This window comes from Serinus canaria, chromosome 5 (assembly GCF_022539315.1).
Source record: "Serinus canaria isolate serCan28SL12 chromosome 5, serCan2020, whole genome shotgun sequence".
In the NCBI taxonomy this organism is placed as follows: domain Eukaryota; kingdom Metazoa; phylum Chordata; class Aves; order Passeriformes; family Fringillidae; genus Serinus; species Serinus canaria.
In genome coordinates this window covers 58,934,684-58,957,666 of record NC_066319.1, presented here as the reverse complement: position 1 = coordinate 58,957,666, position 22,983 = coordinate 58,934,684, and the positions used below count along the sequence as shown (strand labels likewise).

Genomic DNA, 22,983 nt, shown 5'->3' with positions numbered 1-22,983 from the left:
GAATGGCTTTAAGCCCATCTGCCCTCCCTGGGGGCAACCTTGGGGCAACCCAACCCACCCTGGTTTCACCTTGGAGGTCCCTTGTCACAGATGCTGATGGGATTTATTTGTTCAGGTAACTTCAGCCTCTGGCCAGGAACCAGGAATTTCCTCAGGCCAGTGTGAGGTCCAGGACAGCTCAAGAAGGGCTCAAGAAGAGTGTGAAACCCCTCCAAGCACTGCCCCTCACCACCCCTGCTCCAGTGTCTCTGCTCTTGATTCCCCTGGCTCCAAGCAGCAGTAAGAAGAAGGTGACAGCAAATCCTGGAGGATTTGTGGCTTCCCAGTCACCAGCTGGGGACTCACCTGTGGATAACAGCACCCAGCACTCAGAGGAGCAAGCCAGCACCTCATCCATGAGTGAAAACCACCTCCCCCTGTGGGAGGGAGCTCTGGCCCCTCTCCTGTGCAGGGCCATCACCTCCAGGTGCCCCAAGGATGCTCCCACTCCAAAGGATAACATTTTGCTTTAATGTTTCAGAGACAATGCACTGGTGAGCAGTACAACAGGGGCTGTACATCCTTTACATATTTACACACGGGGTCTGGTTAAAGCTCCTGTGTTTGAACAATGCTGACATTCCAAAAAACTCACTGAGATTGACAACAGCAAAAATGGGAACAAAATCCAAGGCCACGAGTAGAGAGAGGTGTGTGTTAAGGACTACAGGTCACATGGAAATAAAGAACAGAGGTGGTGCAACGTGAACTTTATCCTGAATAGAGATAAGTGGTTAAAACACAACTTTTTTGGTGCCTCAGGACCAAGAGAGTGTTTTACAGAGACTTAATTCCCAAACTGAAGCAAGGAAAGAGAAGTAAGTGTACTGGTGTGTGCCCCTTTGGTCCCCAAAATCTCCTTCCAGCTGAGCTAAAAGGAGAGGGTTTACTGCCAAGCTCAGGCAAGAAAGGTTTAAGGCTTTTCAGCTGGAAATTTGTAACACACTGAACTGAAAACTGGCAATTTCAGGAAAACAAATGCCATGGGGTTGGTGTGGCTTTGCAATGTGCAGCACAGCTTGTTCACAGCAGAGACAAACACTGTTACAGCACCTAATCCTCCAGAACCCAGGGCAGAGGATGCCAGAAAAGATTCTTCCAATAATGCTGTGAGCATCCTCAAAGTGAAATGAGTGTAATTAAACACATGAGCTTGTTCTCCTTGAAAAAGTTCTTTGGGCCCCATCTGACCAGACATGATTTTCATTTTGTTGGCAGCAAGAGGGAGGAATGTTGGTGAGATGGAGCTGGAAGTGCCCCTGAGGTTCAGGGATCTTGGGTTGATGTCCAGCAAAGCAGAGAGGGCCCTGGGAACCTGTGGGCACCCACCCCCCTGGCTGACATCTGGTCTGCAAGCTCAGTGTGAGGAGGGTGGTTCTCATTTGCTCCTCATCTTTTCCCAATTAAGAGTTACAAAACACCCATTAAAATGGTAACAAAGCAGAAGTTCAGCCAAGTCCAGCTGGACTGAAACTTTTTGTACCAATTCTGCCACTTACAGAGGTTGCCACATACACAGGGGAGGGGTGGGAAATGTGGTTTGATTCATCCTGGTGGCCCTGGAAATGCTTTTGTCAGCTGCTCTTATGAAATGAGAGCTGTTGTCATTCCAGGTTGCTCTGCCCTGAAATAACCCAACCTGTGGGCAGGGAGGGGAGGCACCACGTGCTGTGCTCAGGATTTCATGCTCACCTTTGGTCCAACACTGGAAATGGAAACCTTGGAATGCTTGCAAATCTTCATTTTCACATTATCAGACTAATTTTAGCTTCTCAGTCTAACCCATGGAAATCCAAGAAGGAAAGCTCAGGATATAAATATCATTAAAAACCTCTTTGGATACCTCAGTACTCTGCAGACAGACCCTGCAGGGTTTTTCCTCTCCTCTGTTAAAGTTTCCTTAAAAGCAGTAAGGAACTGACAGTTCAAGTGGTCAGACCTTCTGAGGCACAGAGAAAAAGGTGCATAAACCCCTTTGTACTGAGAGAGGGCTGTGCCCCAAATAATTCAGAAGTTAATTCCCTGCCTGTTAAGAGGATAGGAAAAATGGAATTTACACATTTCTTAAACAAAACCAAAAAAAAAAAAACCACAGAAAAGGAAGGTTAATACTAGCAAGAATATAAAACACACCAGAGGTAACAATTCAGAGGTATAACACACATATCCAGGTACTGAAACAGCCACGGCAGGACTTGCAACAAAACATGGTCCAATAACTCAGGACAATCCCAGTCCTACAAAGATCCACATCCTTTCAGGTGTTTCCTGTGCTGCTCCACATTTATTCTAATGAACACAACTATTTCATACATATCCACTTCACTCCTGAGCCCCACTTCTCTCCTGACTGCTGGATATTCTGCATTATGGATGGAAAAACATTTCCAAGCTCCCATTTGTGGCTTGTAGCCCTGTGACATCAGCATCAGTGGAAATCCAGGAGGAGCCTCCCTCATCCCACCTTCCCCAGGTGCCACCAGGAGCCTTTCACTGCACAAAGACCATGACAACAACTCACAACGATTTAGTTTAGAACAGGGACAGACAGTGACACAGGACAGGACAATCCAGAGTGCATCCAGAGGGTGACACAGTTTCAGCTCCTGATGAGGGTCAGGAATTCCTCCCGGGTCTTTGGGTCCTCCCGGAACACGCCCAGCATTGTGCTGGTCACAGTTTTACTGTTCATTTTCTGCACCCCACGCATCACCATGCACATGTGCCTAGGAGAAAGCAGAGAGGAGTCAGAGCCTCAGGAACACTCCTGGGGAAGGGAATCCCACAGGGAGAGACGTTTCTTACACGGGTGACGTTCGGCTCTGGGAAGGTGACAAAAACTCCACAGCCAGAAATGGCATCTGCAGCTCCTCAGCTGTGGGAGAGTCACATCCTCAGCCACTGAGCTCTGCCTTCTCTCCTCTGATGCCAGGAAAATCCCACCCTCCCAAGGTGCACTCTGACCACAGGACATGCCTGCTGCTGCTCCCAGGCTCTGCCCTGCTCCAGGAGGCAGAAGGAGCACAGGGCACGGCCCTGGTGCAGGGGGGACAGCTCCTCACTGCCACATCTCCACAGAGGATCAGGCAGTGCCCACTTTGAATGGCTCCAGCACATCAGGATCACTAATTTCTTTATTACTACTAGTAATATGTTATTATTAATGGGATTGTTATTATTATATTGTAATTACTAATCCCTCTGCCTGATAACCAAGCACAGCACAGAGCTACCATGCACCAGCCCTGCAGCACAGGGATCCCACAGAGCCATGATCCCACCCCTGGAACACCTGGGATCACACAGAGCTTGGATCCCACCCCTGGAACTCCTGGATCCCATCCCTGGAACTCCTGAATCCCACCCCTGGAACACCTGGGATCACACAGAGCTTGGATCCCACCCCTGGAACTCCTGGGATCCCATCCCTGGAACTCCTGGATCCCACCCCTGGAACACCTGGGATCACACAGAGCTGGGATCCCATCTCTGGAACTTCTGGATCCCAGCCCTGAAACTCCTGGGATCCCACTCTGGAACTCCTGGGATTGCTCAGAGCCAGGATGCCACCCCTGGAAGTCCTGGGATCACCCCCTTGGACCTCCTGGATCCCACCCTGGAGCTCCTGAGATCCCACCCTGGACCTCCTAGATCCCCCCTGGAGCTCTGGGATCACACAGAGCCAGGATCCCTCCCTGGAGCTCTGGGATCACTCACGTGGCTTCCACGACGACGCCGACCCCGGCGGGCTGTAAGGCTTCTGTGATGGCGATTGCAATTTGTTTGGTAAGGCGTTCCTGGACTGAGGGAACAACAGGGAATTCAGGCTCCCAGGATCCCAGAATGGTTTGGGTTGGGAGGGACACTAAGGCTCATCTCATTCCAAACCCCCCACCATGGGCAAGGATCCCACCCCAGACCAGGTTGCTCCAAGCCCTGTCCATCCTCTTTTCCATTTGTATCCCGGAACAGACCTTTTATTTCCTTGTTTATCCTTGGAGCCATTTTGCATTCCATCCCTCCAACCACAATTTGTTCTAACAGCTCCTCCATTTCCTATTTTGCAAGAGGATTTTCTTGCCTCTCTGTTCTGTTTCAGTTTTTCATCTGTTTGTTCCCAATGCTCCTCCTGCACCATTTATTCCCCACGCCCGATTTCTCTTCTTAGGGAAAGGAAAATGAGATCAAAAATGAGCTTTGTCCTGCAAAGCTTTACTTCCTGCAGCTCCAGCACCCTCTGTTCACCAGCCTGGTGGGCACTGAGACTTCTCCTGCCAAGACCAGGCCAAAGGCAGCAGGATCAGCCCAACCCAAGGTTTGGACCCTGCAGCTTCCCCTCCTTCTCAGGGGCAGGAGGCAGCTCTTGCTCCATTGCCTCAGACAAGGATTCCTGAAGGCATCTCTCCAAATCTCTGCAGGAGAGCTCATCCCCAGCAGCATCCAACTGGTTCAGTTATTCCTGGCAGCTCTACCTGGAGCACATTCATCCCTGGAATCAGTTCCAGCCTCCATTGAGTTTCCTAGGCAGAAGTTACCTTCCCTGGGAATGCAGGGGCTAAGAACAGTAACATAACCCCTTCAAGAAGAGTTTTTCTCCCCTCTTAAACTCCACATCTCCAGTCCACCCCCAGTTTCCAGCCCCCTACACTGACTAGGAGAGGAGAGCACACAACAAACACCAGATTTGTGTTTACCTTGTAATCTTCTACTGTAAATTTCCACGATCCTGAAGGAGAAAGGAAAAAGACAAGATTACAGTCATTTCCAGCAGGCCACTGACTGATCTTCACAATTAATTTGGGGCTGTCAAAAGAGCCTCCTGTGCTGATCTGTGTGAATCCATGGCTGGGAGGAATATCTCAGACTGCCCTTGGCACATCACTGTGTGCAGTGACAGGTTCCCCTCCCCTGCAGCACCAGGGACTCTTTTAGGGCAAACCAGCCACTCCTCTGGTCTCCTTCTGCTGGTTTGGAATTCCTTGTATCCCACACACCTGCATCCCACAGCTGTGGGGGAATTCATGTCCAAAGTCCCCCTGAATCCTAATTCCTGAACATTTCCCTGTGCTTCAGGCTAGACCAAACGCTGCCTTAAGGTCAGCTCAGATAATGGATGCCCAGAATGCTGAAATTGAGCAAGAGATGTTTTGGATTCTTGCATTTGACCACAAATTTAGCTGAGAACAATGAGACAGAATTGGTCTTATTTAAAACAGGACCTCTCCACCCACTCATATCTCACCCCATCCTTCACATTTCAGAGCAGGGATCACCTTAATGGTCCCCTCCAGGACAACTCCAAATTTCAGCCATTGGTGGCAGTGGAAGTGACACTCAATGACAGCTTTAGAGTCCACACATTTAAGAAAATCCATATAATTGCTCTGTGACTGCAGGGGTTGCTCATGCCAACCTCAAATGCTTAATTACACTTCAAGTGGCCACAAAAAGGAGTTGCTATAGCAAGCTTTGATACCTGTCTGGTCACACCAGACAAAAGCCAGACACTGGCTGGCAGCCTCAAGCATCACTTACAAGAATCATCCCTGACAATGAGACTCTCCTGGTGTTTTTGAGAGAGAATTAAATGCACAAAGTCCCCTCCAGCAATGAAATGGTTGTGTTACAGCATAAAACAAAGCAACACAATATTTAGATTAACCATATGGATAGGAAACATGCTCAGATATTGCACAGAAGGAGTCCTAACAAGGTGTTTATGTAAAAACAGTGACTTGAAAGAGCATTTTCAAGCCTGAGCTTAAAACCCAGGGAAAGATGTTTGTTTACTGAATACAGGACATCCACAACTACAGAAACTCCCCACATCAAACTAATCCTATTATGAAAGATTAGGCCTAGAGCACCCACAGCCTGACAAATCTTTGCCTGAACACTGGTTGCATTATACAGGGCACCAAAGGCAGGCACCAACCCCTTCATGGCCAGCACTCCAAAGTGAGAACATTTTGTTCTACAAGGATCTAATCTTCTCATTATTGCAGAATATGGGAGTTTCACCCTCACTTTAGAAAGAGGCAACATTTGAGCTTTGAGCACAGCTCAGGAAGCTTTGCACACATTCCTGCAGGTTTCCATTCTGAGGATAAACAGGAGGAAAATTGTATCTTTCCAGCACCAAGTTCCTACTTGCATTAAAAATAAAAAAATAATGAAAAGCATTTTGGGCTCCTTTGTACAGCTGCAGCCAAGAGAGAAATGGAGACCAGAGCAAGCAGAAAGCAGTGGATGCACATTTCAAATGTGATCCTTGATCCTGCACTGGAGCCCTGCAGAAATGAAACCACGTGCTGAGGACAGACTCTTCAGGAGGAATGGATTCTCTTCAGAAACCCAACAACAACAATAACAAACCCCCCAGCCCTGCACCACTTAGAGACCCACCCAAAACTCAACACCAGCCATGGGATGCCACACACATCCCCAAACATGAGCAGCCAACAGGAGATGAGGACTTTTGCCCAGCAGCTGCAGGTCTGACAGCTCAGAAACTCACCCTACAATTCCAGCAGCTCCTACAGCCACAAAAAAAAAACCCATGCAGGAGAAAATCTACCCATTGGAAAACCTCTTTGCAGCCTTTTAACCAGAGCAGAGCCCACTCCTAAAAGCACTGCTGGGGGTAGGGAGATGCCTCCCTGCAGTATGAGGTGACACAGCAGAGATGTGACCTCCAAGGATCCTTCCACCTCCAAACCCAACTCCCTGCTGTGCAAGCAGAGCCCAGAACAGACCTGGCTCACTTCAGGACATTTTGCTGTCATATCCTACACATTTCTTACCAGCTAAGAAAACCCAGCAGGCAGGCAGATTTGCAGGGCTAATTTCTCATTAGTGTTACTGGAACTACAGCAGGATTAACAGACCCATCAGGGAAAGCAAAACCTATGTGGTCTTTCTGAGCTGCAGCCAAATTTTTAGATTTATTTCTCAAAAAGGGATTCTCTCCACTCTGATCCCAAATAATCTACTTATTGAAGGGATCTACCATCCTCTTCCTCACCAGCATGAGCAAGTGTGACTTAATAACAAGTCAGTGCAACAACTGACCCAAGGGCACTTGCTGAGGAAAAAAGCTATTTTACATAATAAATGGATTTCTCAAGTGCATCACAATTGCTTTGTTTCTTAGGCTGAACGTTATCTATAAAATCTACCCCACAGCACTCTCAGCAATTTTCAGTGAAAGAAAGAAATGTCACATTTTTTCTGAAGAGTCAGCTAAGAGATGAAAGCTTTAGATTGAATTTATATCCATAGAATGTGCTCATTTACAGATTTTTGTTCTTACTAGTCAATTTACACCCAAGTGGTAGAGAGCTGGAAATTCCCACTGGTTTTTGTGGCCTGCCTTAGAACAGAACAAAATTCTTCTGTTCTTTGCCTCAGAGCTCCCTGCAGACCCCAGTGCTCTGGGGGAACCTACAAAAGCACCAGAGCTCTGCTGCAGCAACTACTGAGAATTAACACATAGCTCCAAGACTTATCTTGGAGCTGTGACACACAAGACACACAGATAAAATAATGCTGAGGATTGGTCTAAATCCAAATCCAGGACACAAAGTGGGCTGAGCTTTAGAGGGAGAGGAGATTAAAAAGATTAGCACAGCTAGCACAGCCTGGAATCCTTTTTACAAATTAGCATCACTTTCATTAGAACACTTACCTAGCAAGCTTGCTGAGGCCAAGCACTTGCTTGTTGGGCAGATAACCAATGTGTACCTGGGCAGGGGAGAAGAACCATTAGGAACAGCAAATCCACCCTTCCAGGAGCATGTGAAACTCATGCACAGACAATGGGATGTGCCTTTGGCCCAGAATTAAACCTGGGATAGCCCAGGAGTCTCAGCATGTGGGAGGAACGTGGCACCATGCAAGCCTGGGGAATTGTGGAGCTGAGGCTGGGAATATCTCATGAGGTCCTGGTGAAGAACAGGGGAGTTCTTCTGAGGGGCAGAGAAGTCACAGCTCTTCAAGAGCCAAGGCTCATGTTCCAAGTCTCAGGAATGCTGCAGAACACTGCTGCATTTGGGTACAAAGGCAGCCTATTACTCAGCACAGCACTATTTGTCTAAAATAAACAAGCTTTTCTTTCAAGACCTTAAATGGATTTAGGGAGAGGAAGGAAGAGGGACTGGGCTTTACTTCCAGTGAAAGTTCTGGTGGCAAGAAGCACTTTGCCACCAAAAATCAGGCTGCACTTCCTGATTTGATTATTTTTCTTGTTTTAGTATGAGAGATCTCTGGTGATTAACTCAGCTTCCATCCTGCTCAAATATGGATTTGCTGAATGTGTACTTGAAGTAAATTAGAAGAAGTTTAGCAGAAAAATGCTCAGCTATGAAGGGAAGGACATTTAGCTCCTTGCTTTTAGAAACCCACTGAATTCCAGTGGGTTTAGAGTTATAACAGATATAAACCAGTCCTTGTGCCACTGTACCAGAGACTTGGAAAATTAGCCAGGATAGAGCAGGGGAGTGTCAGTGGGGGATTCTGGCTTTGCCTGGAGGCCCCATCTCAGAATCCTGTGCTGCTGTACCTGCAGTAGAGGTACCACAGTGCACCTGATTACCTGGCTAACTTGCTCAATCCTACCCCTCCTGTCAGGCAATCAACCCACTGACACCTGAAAAGACATGAAACATTTCAGACAAAGTGAGAGACACCACTTAGAAATGAGCTTTGAATCCTGTTCCCCGTATTTTTGCAGATTTCTTGATTTCCTGTAAGGTAGAACTGCAAGTGCAAGACCTGCAGGTCAGTGTTTGCAGCCTGTTTGGTGCACCCAGCAGGGCAGTGCTTACTCTGAATATTTAGAGCCATACCAAGTCATTTTGTAGGATGAGTTGGAGTTTGTGAGGAGATTTCTCCAAACCACACAGGCTAAACAGCTGGATGTAAACAAAATGCACACATTGCCACAGGAGTAGCAGGGAGAACATACAACCAAGAGTAACAGGCACACAGAAAGCTTGCACAGAAGAAGAGGTTATCCTGTTCTCCAGTATAAAACACCAACAGCAAGGAAAGAAAGCAGACAAACCTGAATTGACCCAACTAAATAAACAGCTGGTTTCTGTTCCTGTATTTTAATACTGGGAGACAATTTGATTGGAACATCTGTGGCACTGATTGAATTTTATAGACAACACAAGCACGTGCTGCTCTTGGACCTGTGAGCCCTTCACGGGAACAGATGGCTCAGGCTGAGCTCCATCCTTCTGTGCTGATAAGGGACTGAAGAGGCTGAGATGTGCAGCTCCCACTCAGAACTCTACATCACCTCCACAGTGGTTAACTGGAGAAATTTTATTTTCCTGAAGTTGTTGGCACTACAATTCCAGCACCCTCTGAAGCACCAGCCCTGCTCACAGGACTCCCCAGTCAAGCACAGCCAGTTTTGGCCACCCTCTCCCTGACCTGGCTCACATAATTAAGGCAGGGCTGCTAATGAGTTTGTTCCACTCTCAGGGGGTTTCAGAGAGATGAATGTGCTCTGGAGAGCTCTGAGCCAGGAGCTAAATCCATGACAGAGCCAGTGTGCAGGGCGAGCTGGTTTAATATCGAGATGTCTGCCCTCAAGGCTTGCTGCTGCCTCATGGAGAAGAGCTTTGATATGAAATGTCAGAAACCATTAGATTACTTAGACTAGGAAAGGTTGAGCATTATATTTCAGGAGCTTAAATTCAAATCAAACCTCACATTAAGGAGACCTTCCTTATTTGTATTCTGAAGATTAAACTTCTAGAACTGTAGCCATAAGCAGCAAGTACTTAGAGCCTTAAAAAGCTTTGTAGCTACAGCTTTTACATGTACTTAAGGTCTTTTACTGTGCATTCCCACGTTTGTTCTGTGAGGGAGAGTTACCTTTCCAACAAATGGAACGAGGTGATGCTCACACAATGAGAACATGTCTATGTCCTTCACAATTACCATCTCATCATGGTCTTCGTCGAAGATGGCGTCGTTCAGGACATCTGAAATCAAACATTTGCATTAAAAATAAACCCCAAAAGCATGGCAGGCTCTTCCAGCCAGGGCCTGAGAAAGCTTGCAGCAGAACTCTCTAGGGCTATAGATTTTAGGGTTAAGGGGTGGGAGGGCAGTGAGGAGTGACATCACAAGTGACATCACGTTTTGGTCGTGTATGATCCCGCATGTGTCCCGGCGTCACACTGCCTACGTGCTGCACCACAAGTCAGCCTGGAGGGTTTTTATTTAATTAACAGCTTGAGCACGGGTTAGAACAGGTCTGGTCTCTGCAGAATTACTGACATCTCAAGAGCAATTAACAGCTGACACTGTGGGCTTCCATCCGCGCTTCCACCAAGCAAAGCCAGCCCGAGGTCAGGGAAAACCTAAACCATCACAGTGGGTCCTGCAAACTCTTTAACACAGCACTGCTGTCTCCAAGAAGGATTTGCATTCAGATTTCATCCTGCAGCACGCCTGGCAGCAGCTGTGCAGGTACACACAGGAGTCAGAGACACATCTGGGGAGAGATTTGCTGTCCTGATCTGAAATGGGCAGGCACATCCACACTCCAGCCTAATTCTGCACCTCAGAGTTAGCAGAAGAGTGAGGTGCAGAAACCCCCACTGAGACAGAAGGGAGAAGAGACAGCTCAGTGAGAAAAGGAACACATTATATGACACCTGGCTAGTCTCAGAGCTCAGGAGAATGGATCCTCAGTAGATTTCCCACTTTCAGCAGTCCCTTGACAAATTCCCAAACAATCCTGGCACATCAGTCTCCACAGAGATTGCAGGCACCTGAACCATGCTCAGAGATCCTAAAAGTAGACTAGCCCCAAGTCAAGAAACCAGGTCTTTTGAAGAATAAGAGAGAAGAGAGAAAAGTTGTGTGTGAAGGAAACTTGCAGGAGAGAACCAGCTGTACAGGAGGGCTGATAACAAGGACAAGGAACTCTGCAAACAAGTCCAGCTGGAAGCCACACTGGCTCCTTGGAGTCACTTCCAGGAAAGCAGAGTCCCACACACCACAGCCAGACCAGGGCACTCAGGGACTGCCCTGAAAGCACCAGGGAGCACCTGCAGGGGTGGTGACACAAACCCAGCAGGAGTGGTGACACAAACCCAATGGTGGTGGTGACACAAACACAGTGGTGGTGGTGACACAAATCCAATGGTGGTGACACAAACCCAAAGGTGGTGGTGACACAAACCTAATGGTGGTGGTGACACAAACCCAATGGTGGTGACACAAACCCAACAGTGGTGGTGGTGACACAAACCCAGTGGTGGTGGTAACACAAACCCAGTGGTGGTGACACAAATCCAATGGTGGTGGTGACACAAACCCAAGAGTGGTGGTGACACAAACCCAACAGTGGTGGTGGTGACACAAACCCAGTGGTGGTGACACAAAGACACAAACCTAATGGTGGTGGTGACACAAATCCAATGGTGGTGGTGACACAAACCCAACAGTGGTGGTGACACAAACCCAGCAGTGATGTCTGCTCTGCTTGCCTTGGTGCCTTCCCCTGACAAGCACATCTAGCTAATGGCCACCATCTGCTGTGGATAAGGGATCATCCTCATGGAGCATTTTAATTTCCTGCCTGCTATCAGCCCTGCACAGGTAACCCTGGAAACTGCGCGCGAGCGTTCCGCCTGCCACACGGGATCTTTCCTGAGAAGGGCTGGCAAGCTCCAAGGCAGCCAGGATGAATCCCAGGAAGGTTTGGATCAGGTCAGAGGGCAGGAATAGGGGCATGAAAAAGGCCAGGGAACGGCTCTGTGAAGGCACAGGATTGTGTTCTTTGAATTTCTGGGGCTGGTTTACACCAGGCACTGCTGGGGAGGGTTTTGAGTGCACGGGCAGCAGCATGCAGCTGTGTAATTGTGAATTCAGGCAGGCAAAGAGAGAACCAAAAAGAGAGGATCTGAACAGGCTCACAGGAGAGGGAAGGGGAGGCAGAGCAGCAGTCTGGGTTCAGAGCTCCCTCCTGCAGCACTCTGCAGCAGTGCCATTTCCACAGCAGAAAGGCAAACAGTGCTTGCACAAAACCTGCTGCCGTGGCCAGAGTTATTAAAACAAAATCCAAACAGATCCACGAAGCATCTCCAGAGTGGCTGCTGCTGTTATTAGACCCCCAGCTCAGGTCACACCAGCCTCACCAGGAGCATATCAGAGCCTGATGTCAGATATGGATTTACGTCAGCGCACGAGCAAAGCAGATTGTTCAGAACAGCCAGAAATGGCCAATTTCTCATTAAGAGTCCTGGTGTGTGACACAGAGCAGGGCCAGAGCTACAACAGAAGGTGCTTCACTCATGGAGCCTCATATCCACGTGTATAGGGATGGATATACACTAATTAACACACAAAATATATATTAGTGGGTGCTCACAAACTTTCTCTCCCAGCTGTGCTGTATCATGGACACAGCTCAGCCAAAGAGAAGCTTTAGTGACCTCAGAAGAACCACACAGGCAGCTCCAGGAACAAAAGGCATCCTGTAACCTTCTCATGGCCAAAGCAATCAAACAGGAGCACAAAGAGCATCCACCCTTCTGGCACATCCCCTCTAAGGCCACAGTCTCAGCAGTGTGGGCAATGCCCCAGCACAACCAGGGGAGTTTTAGAGGTAAGAAAAGAGATCTGCACATCAAGAATTGCAGCCACAGAGCTGTGGGGTGCTTCACTCTTCTTATTTATAGTGGTCTTGCCATTTTTGCACATTTTACTTATTTATTTAATATTAGCAGCAAGTAGCAGCCAGGTCACAGACAACGCCTGCAGCTGTGCCTGCAGGGAGATGTGCTGATTTTGTCAGCACCAGCTACTCCCACAAAGGGAGAAGGGCCCACAAAGGAAGAAACCAGCTCAGTGTTAGGCCCTCCAAAAACTCCTGCACAAGTGCCAGGTGATACAAGGACACAAAGGTAAAACCAAGTGTGAGGCTGAAGGCCACCACCTGAGTAAATGGCCACGGTCTTGAGTGGTCATTCACCCCTCCTCTGCTCCAGTCTCTACTTCACAAGTCTCTCTTGTCTCTCTGGAAGCCCATCCCTACACCTCCCCTTTGGAGCCCAAGCCCTGTGTTGACAAAAGCAGAGTGAGCAGAGCATCTTTTCCCAGCTGCTTCCACCTGTGTCCCACTGCAGCAGTTGTTTGCAGTGATTGCACAGGAGACACTTCTCTGGCACAGACTTGTGCAGGGAGGCAACACCATTTTATCTAAATTTGTCAGGGGTTTTTTAGGGGTTTTTGAATTTTTTCCTATTTTTTTTCCATTTGCAATAGCATCAAACAGGGCTCTGACAAGCTCAGCCTGTGTGCTGCAGCTCAGGTTCTGGAAAATTTAACAGAGCTGAAAGGACAGAAGGGGAAAAAGCCTCAGACTAACCAGGCCAGAAGCAAAGCTGGGGACAAATTTTTGCCCCTTTTCCTGTTCTTTCACTCTACCTACCAGACCATGCTGCCTGCTTCACTAGTTTGACTTCATGCTTTGTACAGTCAGGGTGCTCTCCAAATTATTCCAGCTGAATTTTCCTTCAGCCAACGTTCAGTTCCTGGTGCAAAAACTTCAGTGGGCTGTTGAAACTAAACAGTCACCTGGGCTGCAAGTTAACTCCTGAAACAGAGCAGAATTAATTTGCCCTTTATCTTCAAAAAGAGTTGATAAAATAAAAAATCAGAACTCATATGAAGACAGAATGAGAAAGACCTTTCAGGATTTTGCGTCAGAGCTCAGCAAAGATACCTGTTGCTATAGAAACTATTTGCATGGCTTTAATGTGACACAGGAAAGCAAAAGCACCTCTGGCAACCAGAGAAGGCAGAGCCCACCCAGAATGGGCTCAGGAGGTGAAGGGGAGGAAGGATGGCAGCACTGCAGCAGCCTCACAGCACTCCAGAGCTGCCTTTCCTACTGTGCTGGGAGTGAAGTGATGCAGGCTGCTCTCCCCAGGAGTTTAAGCACTTCCCTCTGGTGTTAAGCTGCCTCACAGCTCCAATTTAAGTGCAGGTTGCTCAGTGCCAGCAGGATCAAGGCAGCCTCAGGAGCTCCCTGACACTGCTGCTGGAGCTCATCCATCCTGGCAGAGACAGAAGGCACAAGGTTCTCCTGACCCCCTGTCACAGGTCCTGGCTGTCCCCACTGCCCCTGGCCCTCCACAGTGACCCTCAAGTGCCACAGGGCAGGGGTGGGCTCAGGCCAAGGCAGGATGACATCCTGTGGGACAATTCACACCCTGGCTGAGCTCAGACACCTCCAGAACACAGAGTTACACCCAAAGCAGAGGCAGGGAGCTCACCTGAGCCAGGGATGGTTTAGAGGGTGCTCCAGAAGAGCAGTGCCAGGAGCCAGACAAGGCTCACTGGTCTTTAAGGCAGAAGCACCTGGGGGATGCTGGCAGACATTTCTGGTTGTCCTTCTCAGAGTTCCTGCCCAGCTGAGGACAGATGTGACTGGCAGCAGGAGACACCAGTTAACAGCTGGATGTGTGGCAGGGAAACCAGCAGGATGCAGGGTCAGGATGAAATGTGGAAGGGAACTGCTGGAAAAACCTCTCAGTAAAATGTAAAGTCAAACCTGACTTTGTTTCTCATTATTGATGTGATGACATTACAGGTAACTATAGTTGGGGAAAAGATTCCAGACAAGCAAGAAGAAAATTATTGCAGCCTTTGAGTATAAAAAAGGCACCAGGAATTTGTTATGCATTCAGAGAGCCAGGCTATAAAAACATTAATGTAAAGGGCTGGTGCTGCTGCAGAAAGTTAATGACTTCAGGTTGCTAAGAAAAGGAGGCTCTGGGTGTGTCATTTGCTTCAAGAAGTCTTGAAGAGCTCCAGAAAGAGGCACAGCCTGAGATGCCACATGACTGTTTAAATAGGCATAGAGGCCAAAAGATGCTGAGAAATGAACACTTGTGAAAACACACCTTCCCTGCAGGGACCAGGAGAAACCTTAGACACAAAAGAATTTACAACTTTCTGGCTACTATTTCAGATTTCATCACCAAACTTCTCAAAACAGACACTCAGCTTCAGACAGGAGCATTTGCTTCAGAAGCAAAGCTCAGTCCCTCAGTTACCAGAAGGGAGGTGAACCAGACATGGGATTCAAGGGACATTTCATGGAAGCAAAGATAAAGGAGCAGCATTATTGCTGTTCAGCTAATTCTGGCTGTGATTTGTACAGATTTGTTTATTTTCCTGTGAGATACCCTCCCTGTTGTAGTGAGACTGGAGTCTATTCATAACAGACCAGCTACTGCAGACAGATGAAGCCAAGATTAGGTTCTAGAAGTTGTCCTCTGCCAGCAGGTTTATTAATGTGAGGGAAAGCAGCATTATGGAGATGCTCATTAAAATGTATCAGGATTTTTCAATAACCATTTCAATGTCCCATGTCACAGAAGGTGCTCAGCCACATTTCTTTCTGAAACTGAAACAAAGGAAAAATCAAAGACAAAACACTTCAGAGGAGGAATATGAAAGATCAGAAGCCTGCAACAGTTCAGACCCGAGAGGTTACAATATTTAATAAATTCCTGACAGAACCCAACCAAGCTCAGTGTTACTTGAGCATTAACAGGAAGGGCAGAGAAGTCCCAGTTCCCAGAAGTTTCACTGCATTTAATGTGTGTTCCAGCATGGTAGGCTTCCCTTCTGTGGGGGCAGAGGTTGAAGACACCCCAAGAACCCTCTCTCTGAACAATCCTGTATTTCCCACCCTCTGGTTTAGCCTGCCTGGAGCACAGCAGTGCTGAGCTTTTAACAGATCACAGTGCTGCATCCATGTCCTCATGGATGAGCCAGCAGCACCTCAATTCCAGGAAAACACAGCAGCTCCCCAGCTCCAGCAAAGGGCAGTGCTGCTGATCAAACAGCCTTGTTTGCTTAAGGCACTGTGTGTTTTGCACCTCAGCACAGCTAACCAAGCAGGCTGGAAAAATCTAGGAGCTTACACCATTGTTGTCCTCTATAAAAATACCAAATCCACACAGGCTAGAAGAAAAGATTATTAAGGTTGAATTTTTTCACCCCTCAGTGTAGGAAAAGCATAGAAACTGATGAGTGAGGAAATGACCTAACTAGTTTTTATTTGAAATAAAAGCTGCCCAGCAGACTCACTTGCCTTGCAGGCAGCTAACACACAGCCTTTCAAACCACAGAGGTCCAGGAAGCAAAGCCATCCCCTCCCAGAATTTCTGATTTTCATTTCCCTGTTAAACACACTGAAAGGATGGGTGAACCTGCCCACATGCCTGAGAGCTGCTCACATGAACAAAGGCTGGGAGAGTCCCCTGGCAGCAGCTCCCACCACCAGCAGCATGCCCAGACTGGTGAACAAGTTTTGCTTTGAGAGTTTGTGGCTGATGAGAACAACTTAACTTCCTCCTGCAGATGCAGGCAGCTCGTCCAGCCCTGTGCCTAATGTTTCCTGCAGGATTACACAATCCAAACCAGCTCATTTATGATTCATCTTTCAAAGGCAGGATCATTGACACTTTCTGTAACTTACCAGTGGCTTGGATCTGAAACCTTCAGCTTCAGTTGAGAGGTAGTGCTGTCTGCAACCTTGTATTTCCATTTATTCATTCATTTACTGCCTTTGCACACACTTGTGCTTTGCAGTATTTACTGTTAGACCCTCAGGCAGCACCTCTGAGCATGCCATGAAGCCTTTAGTGAAAGGAGGGACAAGGTTTGACCTTTGTGTGGCAGGTAGCTGCCTGACCAGCTCTCAAAAAGCTAAAGGCACCTGGCTCCCCCAGCCCTGCTGTTAGCCCTCAGCAGCCAAGGGGGCTATTCTGAAATACAATTTACACCCAGAAATAGGAAGCTGATAGATCTGACCCTGGAAAAGAACAGATGTTCCTGGATGCTGGCACAGAAGCACTGCATGAAATTGGGAGTTGCTTTTTTGGTGACTTTCCTACTCTGCCATCCTTACCAACACATTGAGAGGTTTCTGGTGCAGCAGCTGCCAGTCTACACCAGTGCTTGAGTGTCTGCACTGAGCTGTCAGGATTTTTAATCTGGTCCCCAGGTGGATTTTATTTGAAATCACTAGAGGGATTCTTGCCAAGTGTGATGGCTGGTACCACAGAAGTGGGAACAGCACATTTGAATACATCCCGTCAATGAAAGAGGTTGAGGCCTTTGGTAAAGCCAGGATTAATAAATGACAATCTGGAATTAACAGAAAGAGCCAGATACAGATATTTAACAAGTAAACTCTACTAATGGCTCTGACACACAACCCTGAGCAGCTGCAGAACACAGATAGCAGAGATGAATGGAGGGTAAGGCAGGAACAGTCCCTCTGCACTGCTGAAAACAAGGCAGGAAATGCACAGAGCAGAAGCTGGAAAGCAGAATCAGCTTCTCTGCTGCTCACAAATCTGAATGGAGAGACAGAATTGAGGTGTTCTCTTCCCTACAATACCACGAAGTTAAGCTCTGGGAAATATAAACATACAAATACAAGCAGGTGTCATGGAAGCAAAGGGACAACACCCAGCACAGGAGATCAAATGACAGCACATTTACCCATGCTCCAAGTTGTTATTATTATGTTCTCAGACACACAGAAACCAAAAAGCTCATGGAATGGTTTGGGCTGGAAGGGATCCCTAAAGGCCATCGAGTCCAAGCCCTGCAATAACAGAGAGGGAGGTGAAAGTCAAGCCCAGCAAACACAGACCTGGCAGTGCACAGCAACTTTACACTCTCAGGAGAGAACAGAGCTGGGGAAGGGGCTGGAGCCCCAGGAACAGCTGAGGGAGCTGGGAAGGGGCTCAGCCTGGAGCAAAGGAGGCTCAGGGGGAACCTTGTGGCTCTGCACAGCTCCTGCCAGGAGGGGACAGCTGGGGGGTCGGGCTGTGCTCCAGGGAACAGGGACAGGACAGGGGGAAATGGCCTCAAGTTGTGCCAAGGGAGGTTTAGATTGGATATTGGGGAAAAATTCTTCACTGAAAGTGTGATTAGGCACTGGCACAGCTGCCCAGGGCAGGGGTGGAGTGCCCTTCCCTGGAGGGATTTAAAGCTGTATGGATGTGGCACTTGGGGACAGAGATCAGTGGTGGCCTTGGCAGTGCTGGGGGAATGGTTGGACTCGATCTTAGAGGGCTTCTCCAACGTTTACAATTCCATAATTTGGGTGTATATCTATCACATCTTCCTTTGTGTTCCTTTATGGAAAATGAAACCTCCATCAGACATTAATTGTTTCCCCCCTGCCTCCCCAGGGCAGATGCTGCAGCAGACAAGGTGCCAGGGCTGATTTTAAAGCCTGTCCCTGTCCTGACACTCACTGCCCTGGTTCACCTGTGTCACTCCCTCCTGGCTGTACCTCTGGCAGCACCTCCATGCCCTGGCAGGGTCTGTGAGCTCAGCAGGGACCTCTTGCAACACACACACAACCTTTGCCTCTGGCCATGTGGCTGTACCACCACCACCACCACCACCACAGAGCTTTTACCTGAGGAACCTTCCTGGGGAGGATGGAACTTGCAGCTATTGTAAGAGCCCCTCATCTTCTGCCTGTTGCAGGGATAAAGTGGAAACACTCCTCAAAACACACCCTGCAAATCACTGTTTTAACCTCTGTCTACCCAGACAGCTCCACAGAAGCTGCAAAAAAAGCCTGGGGAAACAAGAGGTCAGGGCTGCTTCTTGTCAGGTTTTGGGGGAGGGTTTGGGCTTGTTTTGGTTCATTTTCTTTTTCACTTGCTGGTCCAGTTCCCAGCCTGGCTAGGCAGAGCTGGATTAGTATAACCAAGGGAACAGCAGAGGATGCTGCTGCAGAGACAGCAGTCCCAAAGCTACTCTTGTGCCCAAATATTCTGTAGTTGTTGGCTCTAGTGTTCATCAGGTGTTTAAAGCTCTCTAAAAAGAGTTTACATATATTGATTCTCCTAACAAACTCTTCATCCACCACTTTGCTTTGCTATCTGCTGTGGGCTTGTCCTTCAGCTGCAGCTCTTCCTTCTGTTTGGCTGGGAAAAGTGGAAGCTGAGCATCCTGCAAGAAGGGGTGGGTGGCTGGAAAGTAAAAGTATTCCCCACCTGACACAGGAAGGAATGTCAGTGTCACAGCTTCACATGATTTCCTAAAAATAAAAAAGCAGTCCCAGAGTAGAGCACGAGCAGTGACATTTTCTGTCCTTGGATATAATACAGCTCTCTGCCATGGATAATCAGAGAAGGGGAGTGTCAGAAATACTCTGCTTAATTAAATGAATGTGAGAGATTGGAAGACCCCAGAGATCCCAGAGAACCCACCTTGGAGCAGAAAAAAGTTTTTAAAATTACTTCAGGTAACGTGAGCACACAAAACTGGCAGCAAGATAAGAGAGGACTTAAGAAGGGCAGCAACCTCATCCAGGCTGAGCACAGAAATTTGTGCTCAAATTATCACTGGAAACATCCCCTCTGTTAGAGCCTGGCAGGATGACTGAGAGACCTCCTGTGTTTTACACAGCAGTAAAATGAGGAAAGTGAATCCCAGCAAACAAAAGATGAAACCTCACCTCAACCACACCGTGCAGCAGGACTAAGAGAGGAACAAGGATGGCCACTGCAGCCCAGCCTGCTCCCAGATGTGAGCCAAAAACCTGGCTTGATCTGGAAGGCAGAACAAGCCAGGACAGAAATGCTGTTCCTGGGACACAACAGTGGCACAAGAGTTTAAGTGAATGCTGGAAGTTGTAGAAGTCTGATTACAAAAGAGCCAACAGCAGAAAAATAAAAAAGAGAAACTAAACACAACCTCCAGCCTTTAAGTTGAAGCACAGGGCACTTAGAAAAGGACTCAGATGTGCCAGCAGGAGCTCCCTGATGCCATCAATCAGCACAAGGCAGCTTTTGCTTTTGGCTAACGCATCCTGATGGAGCCCAGGGGCAGGCTCAGCACACCAGGGCTGCATTCCAGAGAGCAGGGCAGGAGCAGCCCTTCCTCAGCCACACTCAGAGATCATTGCTGACTCTCTTTGCATCCCTCCCTGACAGGAACTCGCCTTTTACTGTAAGAAGGAGCAGAAAGGGGAATTCCCGTGCTCTCCAGGCTCTTTTTTACTGTTTGTACTGGGTACAGTCCTTAGCCAAGAGGCTGAGAAGAGGAAAAGTGATGTAAAAAACCAAATTTTCAAGTATTTGCCCTGTATCGGAGCTGTGAGTTGTTGATGAGAACATTTCCCAGCCAGTTCCTTCCCTCACACCCTCACCCAGCTGGGGCAGGGATGTGAACCTGGGGTTCCTCTCCACACCTGCACTTGCTGCTGGGACCCTGAGATGGGGAAGGGATCTCCCTGTCCTCCTCCTTTCTCCTCACCTCGCTTCCTTATAGTTTCATTCCCACCTTTGAAAAACCTCACTGGATTAAAGCACCGGCAGAACAGGGCTTTTGCTGAGAAAATTCAACCCCGTTCTGTCTGCTAATGGAAACAAACATTCCCACCCTGCCCGAGCACAGCCTCCCTCGGCCGGGGAGGGAGGAAGGAGGGAACCCATTAGTTCCTACGCCAGGGCTGGAAAAGTTTCAGAAGAGAGAAAGCAAAAGCACTCGCTCTGCTCGCCCAAACGAGAGGTTTACGACAGAATGGAAACTTTACCTGCACAGAGTTTAATAAAAGAAAACCCGAGACATTTGGGGAGGGTGGGGACAGCGAGACATACAGGTGATAACGAGCTGGGTGACGCGGTGACAGGGCAAAGATGTTTTACGAAATTCATTAATCCATCAATTCCAACTCCCCCCCCCCGCAGCCCCGGGAGCGCTCCCTACCCGCGATGGTCTCCTGGTAGCCCTTGGTGAAGAACTGCATGGCCGTGGCCGCTCTCCAGGGCGTCTTGAGCAGCCCCTGTCTCTGCGGGTCCTCGCCCAGCGCCCGCAGGATGGAGGTGTAGGCGGCGGCCAGGCTGGGCAGGCTCAGCTCGTTGTCCTCCTCGCTGCGGGGCCGCTCTCCCCGCCACCCTTCGCTGCCGCTGCCGCTGCCGGTGCCGGTGCCCGCGGGGCCGCGCGGTTTCTCGGCGGCCGCGGGCGGGGAGGGCGGCGGCCGCTGCTGCCGAGCGTACCCGTTCCAGCCCCGCGCCGCCTCCATGGGCAGCGCCGGAGCGGGGCCGTGCGGGCCGCGCTGTGCCCGAGCTGCGCTGCCCCCGGGCCGTCCCTGCCCGGCCCCAGCCGTCCCGGCCGCCGCCGCTTTTATCCCGCCCGCGCCGCCCCCATTGGCCGCCGCAGCCGCGGTGTCACCGCCGCTGCCCGGAGCCCGCCGCGCTCGGCGGGAGGGGCCGGGCTGCCCGGGATGCGGGCACGGTACAGGGGGGATCCCTGGGTGACAACTGGGTGGGGGTAGCGGAGATCCGAGGGGACCCCCGGGCTGCGGTGAGCGCTAGGGGTGGAGGGGGTACCCCGATCTGGGGCTATCCCCGGGGCTGAGAGCCTGGCTGGGGGTGCGGGGGGTCCCTGGGCTGAGGCGTGGGCCGGGGGTACGGGGGATCCCAGGGGATCCCCGGGGCTGGGGGTACCGGCTATCCCCGGGCTGGGAGTGCAGGGGGATCCGGGGGGATCCATGGGCTGAGGGGTGTGCTGGGGGTACGGGGGGGCTCCTGGATCACAGGGGATCCCCCCGAGCTGAGAGCCGGGCTGGGAGGGCAGGGGGGATCTCTGGGCTCAGGCATGGCCAGGGGCTGTGGGGGTATCCCAAGAGATCTCCAAGATATGGGATTCTCTAGGATGAGGTGTGCGAGCAGGGGGAGAATGCCCTGGGCTGGGGCTGTGGGAGGATCCAGAGGGATCCCTGGGCTCAGACCTGGGCTGGGGGTCCAGAAGTTCCAGGAGGGAATCCCACAGACTGAGGTGTGCTGGGGGTGTGGAGGCATCACTGGGACTGAGGATGTGGGGCACCCCCAAGGCTGAGGTGTGGGCTGGGGTACAGGGGGACCCCTCAGGCACAGTGGGAATCCCTGAGGCGTGGAAGGAGGGTAGAGGGAGATCCCTCAGGCTGGGGGAATTTGGGTTCTTCAGGCTGAGGTGTGGGCTGGGGTTATGGGGGGGGATTCACTGCACTGAGGGGGAGCTGGGGATTCAGCCCCAAGCTGCTGTAGGGTGCCTCCTTCCATCCCCCACCATGGGGGAGGGCTCTGGAGAGCCCAGGGAGAGCAGCAAAGGAATGGGAATGGATGGGGCAGGTCCTGCTGGGATGCTTTGTGCCCTTCACAGCAGCTCCCAGCATCATTCTCCATGTTCTCCCCATCCCTTCAAACTCCTAGAGCTGGTCCCTTTCCCACCAGGGTGGTGTGGGCACATCCCACCCAATCACTCCCTGGCACTGCTGGAATGCCACCACCACCATTATGAGGCCTCTGGGGTTGGGATGCAGTCACCAGAATGATCCCAGACACAGACTGACCCTCCTTGGTGACCATTCCCACCTCCTCATCCCAGCTGGGCTTCCATCCCTCCAAACCCCTGCTCTCTGCAGACACCTTCCTGCTGCAGGGCTGGCGTGTCCCAATGTTTCCATATTCCCACCCAAGAAATGTGCTAACTCTCGCTACCAAGACCAAATATTTTGAAGTTTCTGTGGGGAACTTACTGGTGTGTCACCCTAAAAGGTGGTTTGAGCATTCTGCATCCTCCTGGGCACTTCTGGGGCAAACCCAGCAGACAGAGCACAGCTTGGGTTCAAGAGTTGGTGAACAAATAAATGCTGGGGCAGATTTTTGGAACACAGGTCCCCTCCAGCTGGAGCTATTCTGGGATTTTATGAGCTGGAAACTGAGTCTAAAGGCTCAGCTGAGCATAGGGTGAATGCTCCATCACCCAAGCACGAGTAGGAGCACTCATATTTTCTGGATTGCAATCAAATAAATGGCCAGGATCTAAAGGAACCACAAACCCTTCTCTTCACACCACTGGTCCTTAAGGCAGCAGGGACAAATT

General features: G+C 49.7%; 1 protein-coding gene across 1 annotated transcript; it reads right to left on the bottom strand.

The window, feature by feature from the left end:
* Positions 1 to 487: 487 nt before the first annotated feature.
* Positions 488 to 21,198, bottom strand: GCH1 (GTP cyclohydrolase 1). The gene is made up of 6 exons (XM_018907069.3): positions 20,827 to 21,198; positions 9,928 to 10,037; positions 7,727 to 7,782; positions 4,734 to 4,765; positions 3,757 to 3,841; positions 488 to 2,765 (listed from the first exon to the last, which is right to left on the bottom strand). Exons 1-6 carry the CDS (start codon positions 21,140 to 21,142, stop codon positions 2,639 to 2,641), a joined length of 726 nt encoding a protein of 241 aa, XP_018762614.2. The 5' UTR covers positions 21,143 to 21,198; the 3' UTR covers positions 488 to 2,638.
* Between the last annotated feature and the right edge of the window lie 1,785 nt (positions 21,199 to 22,983).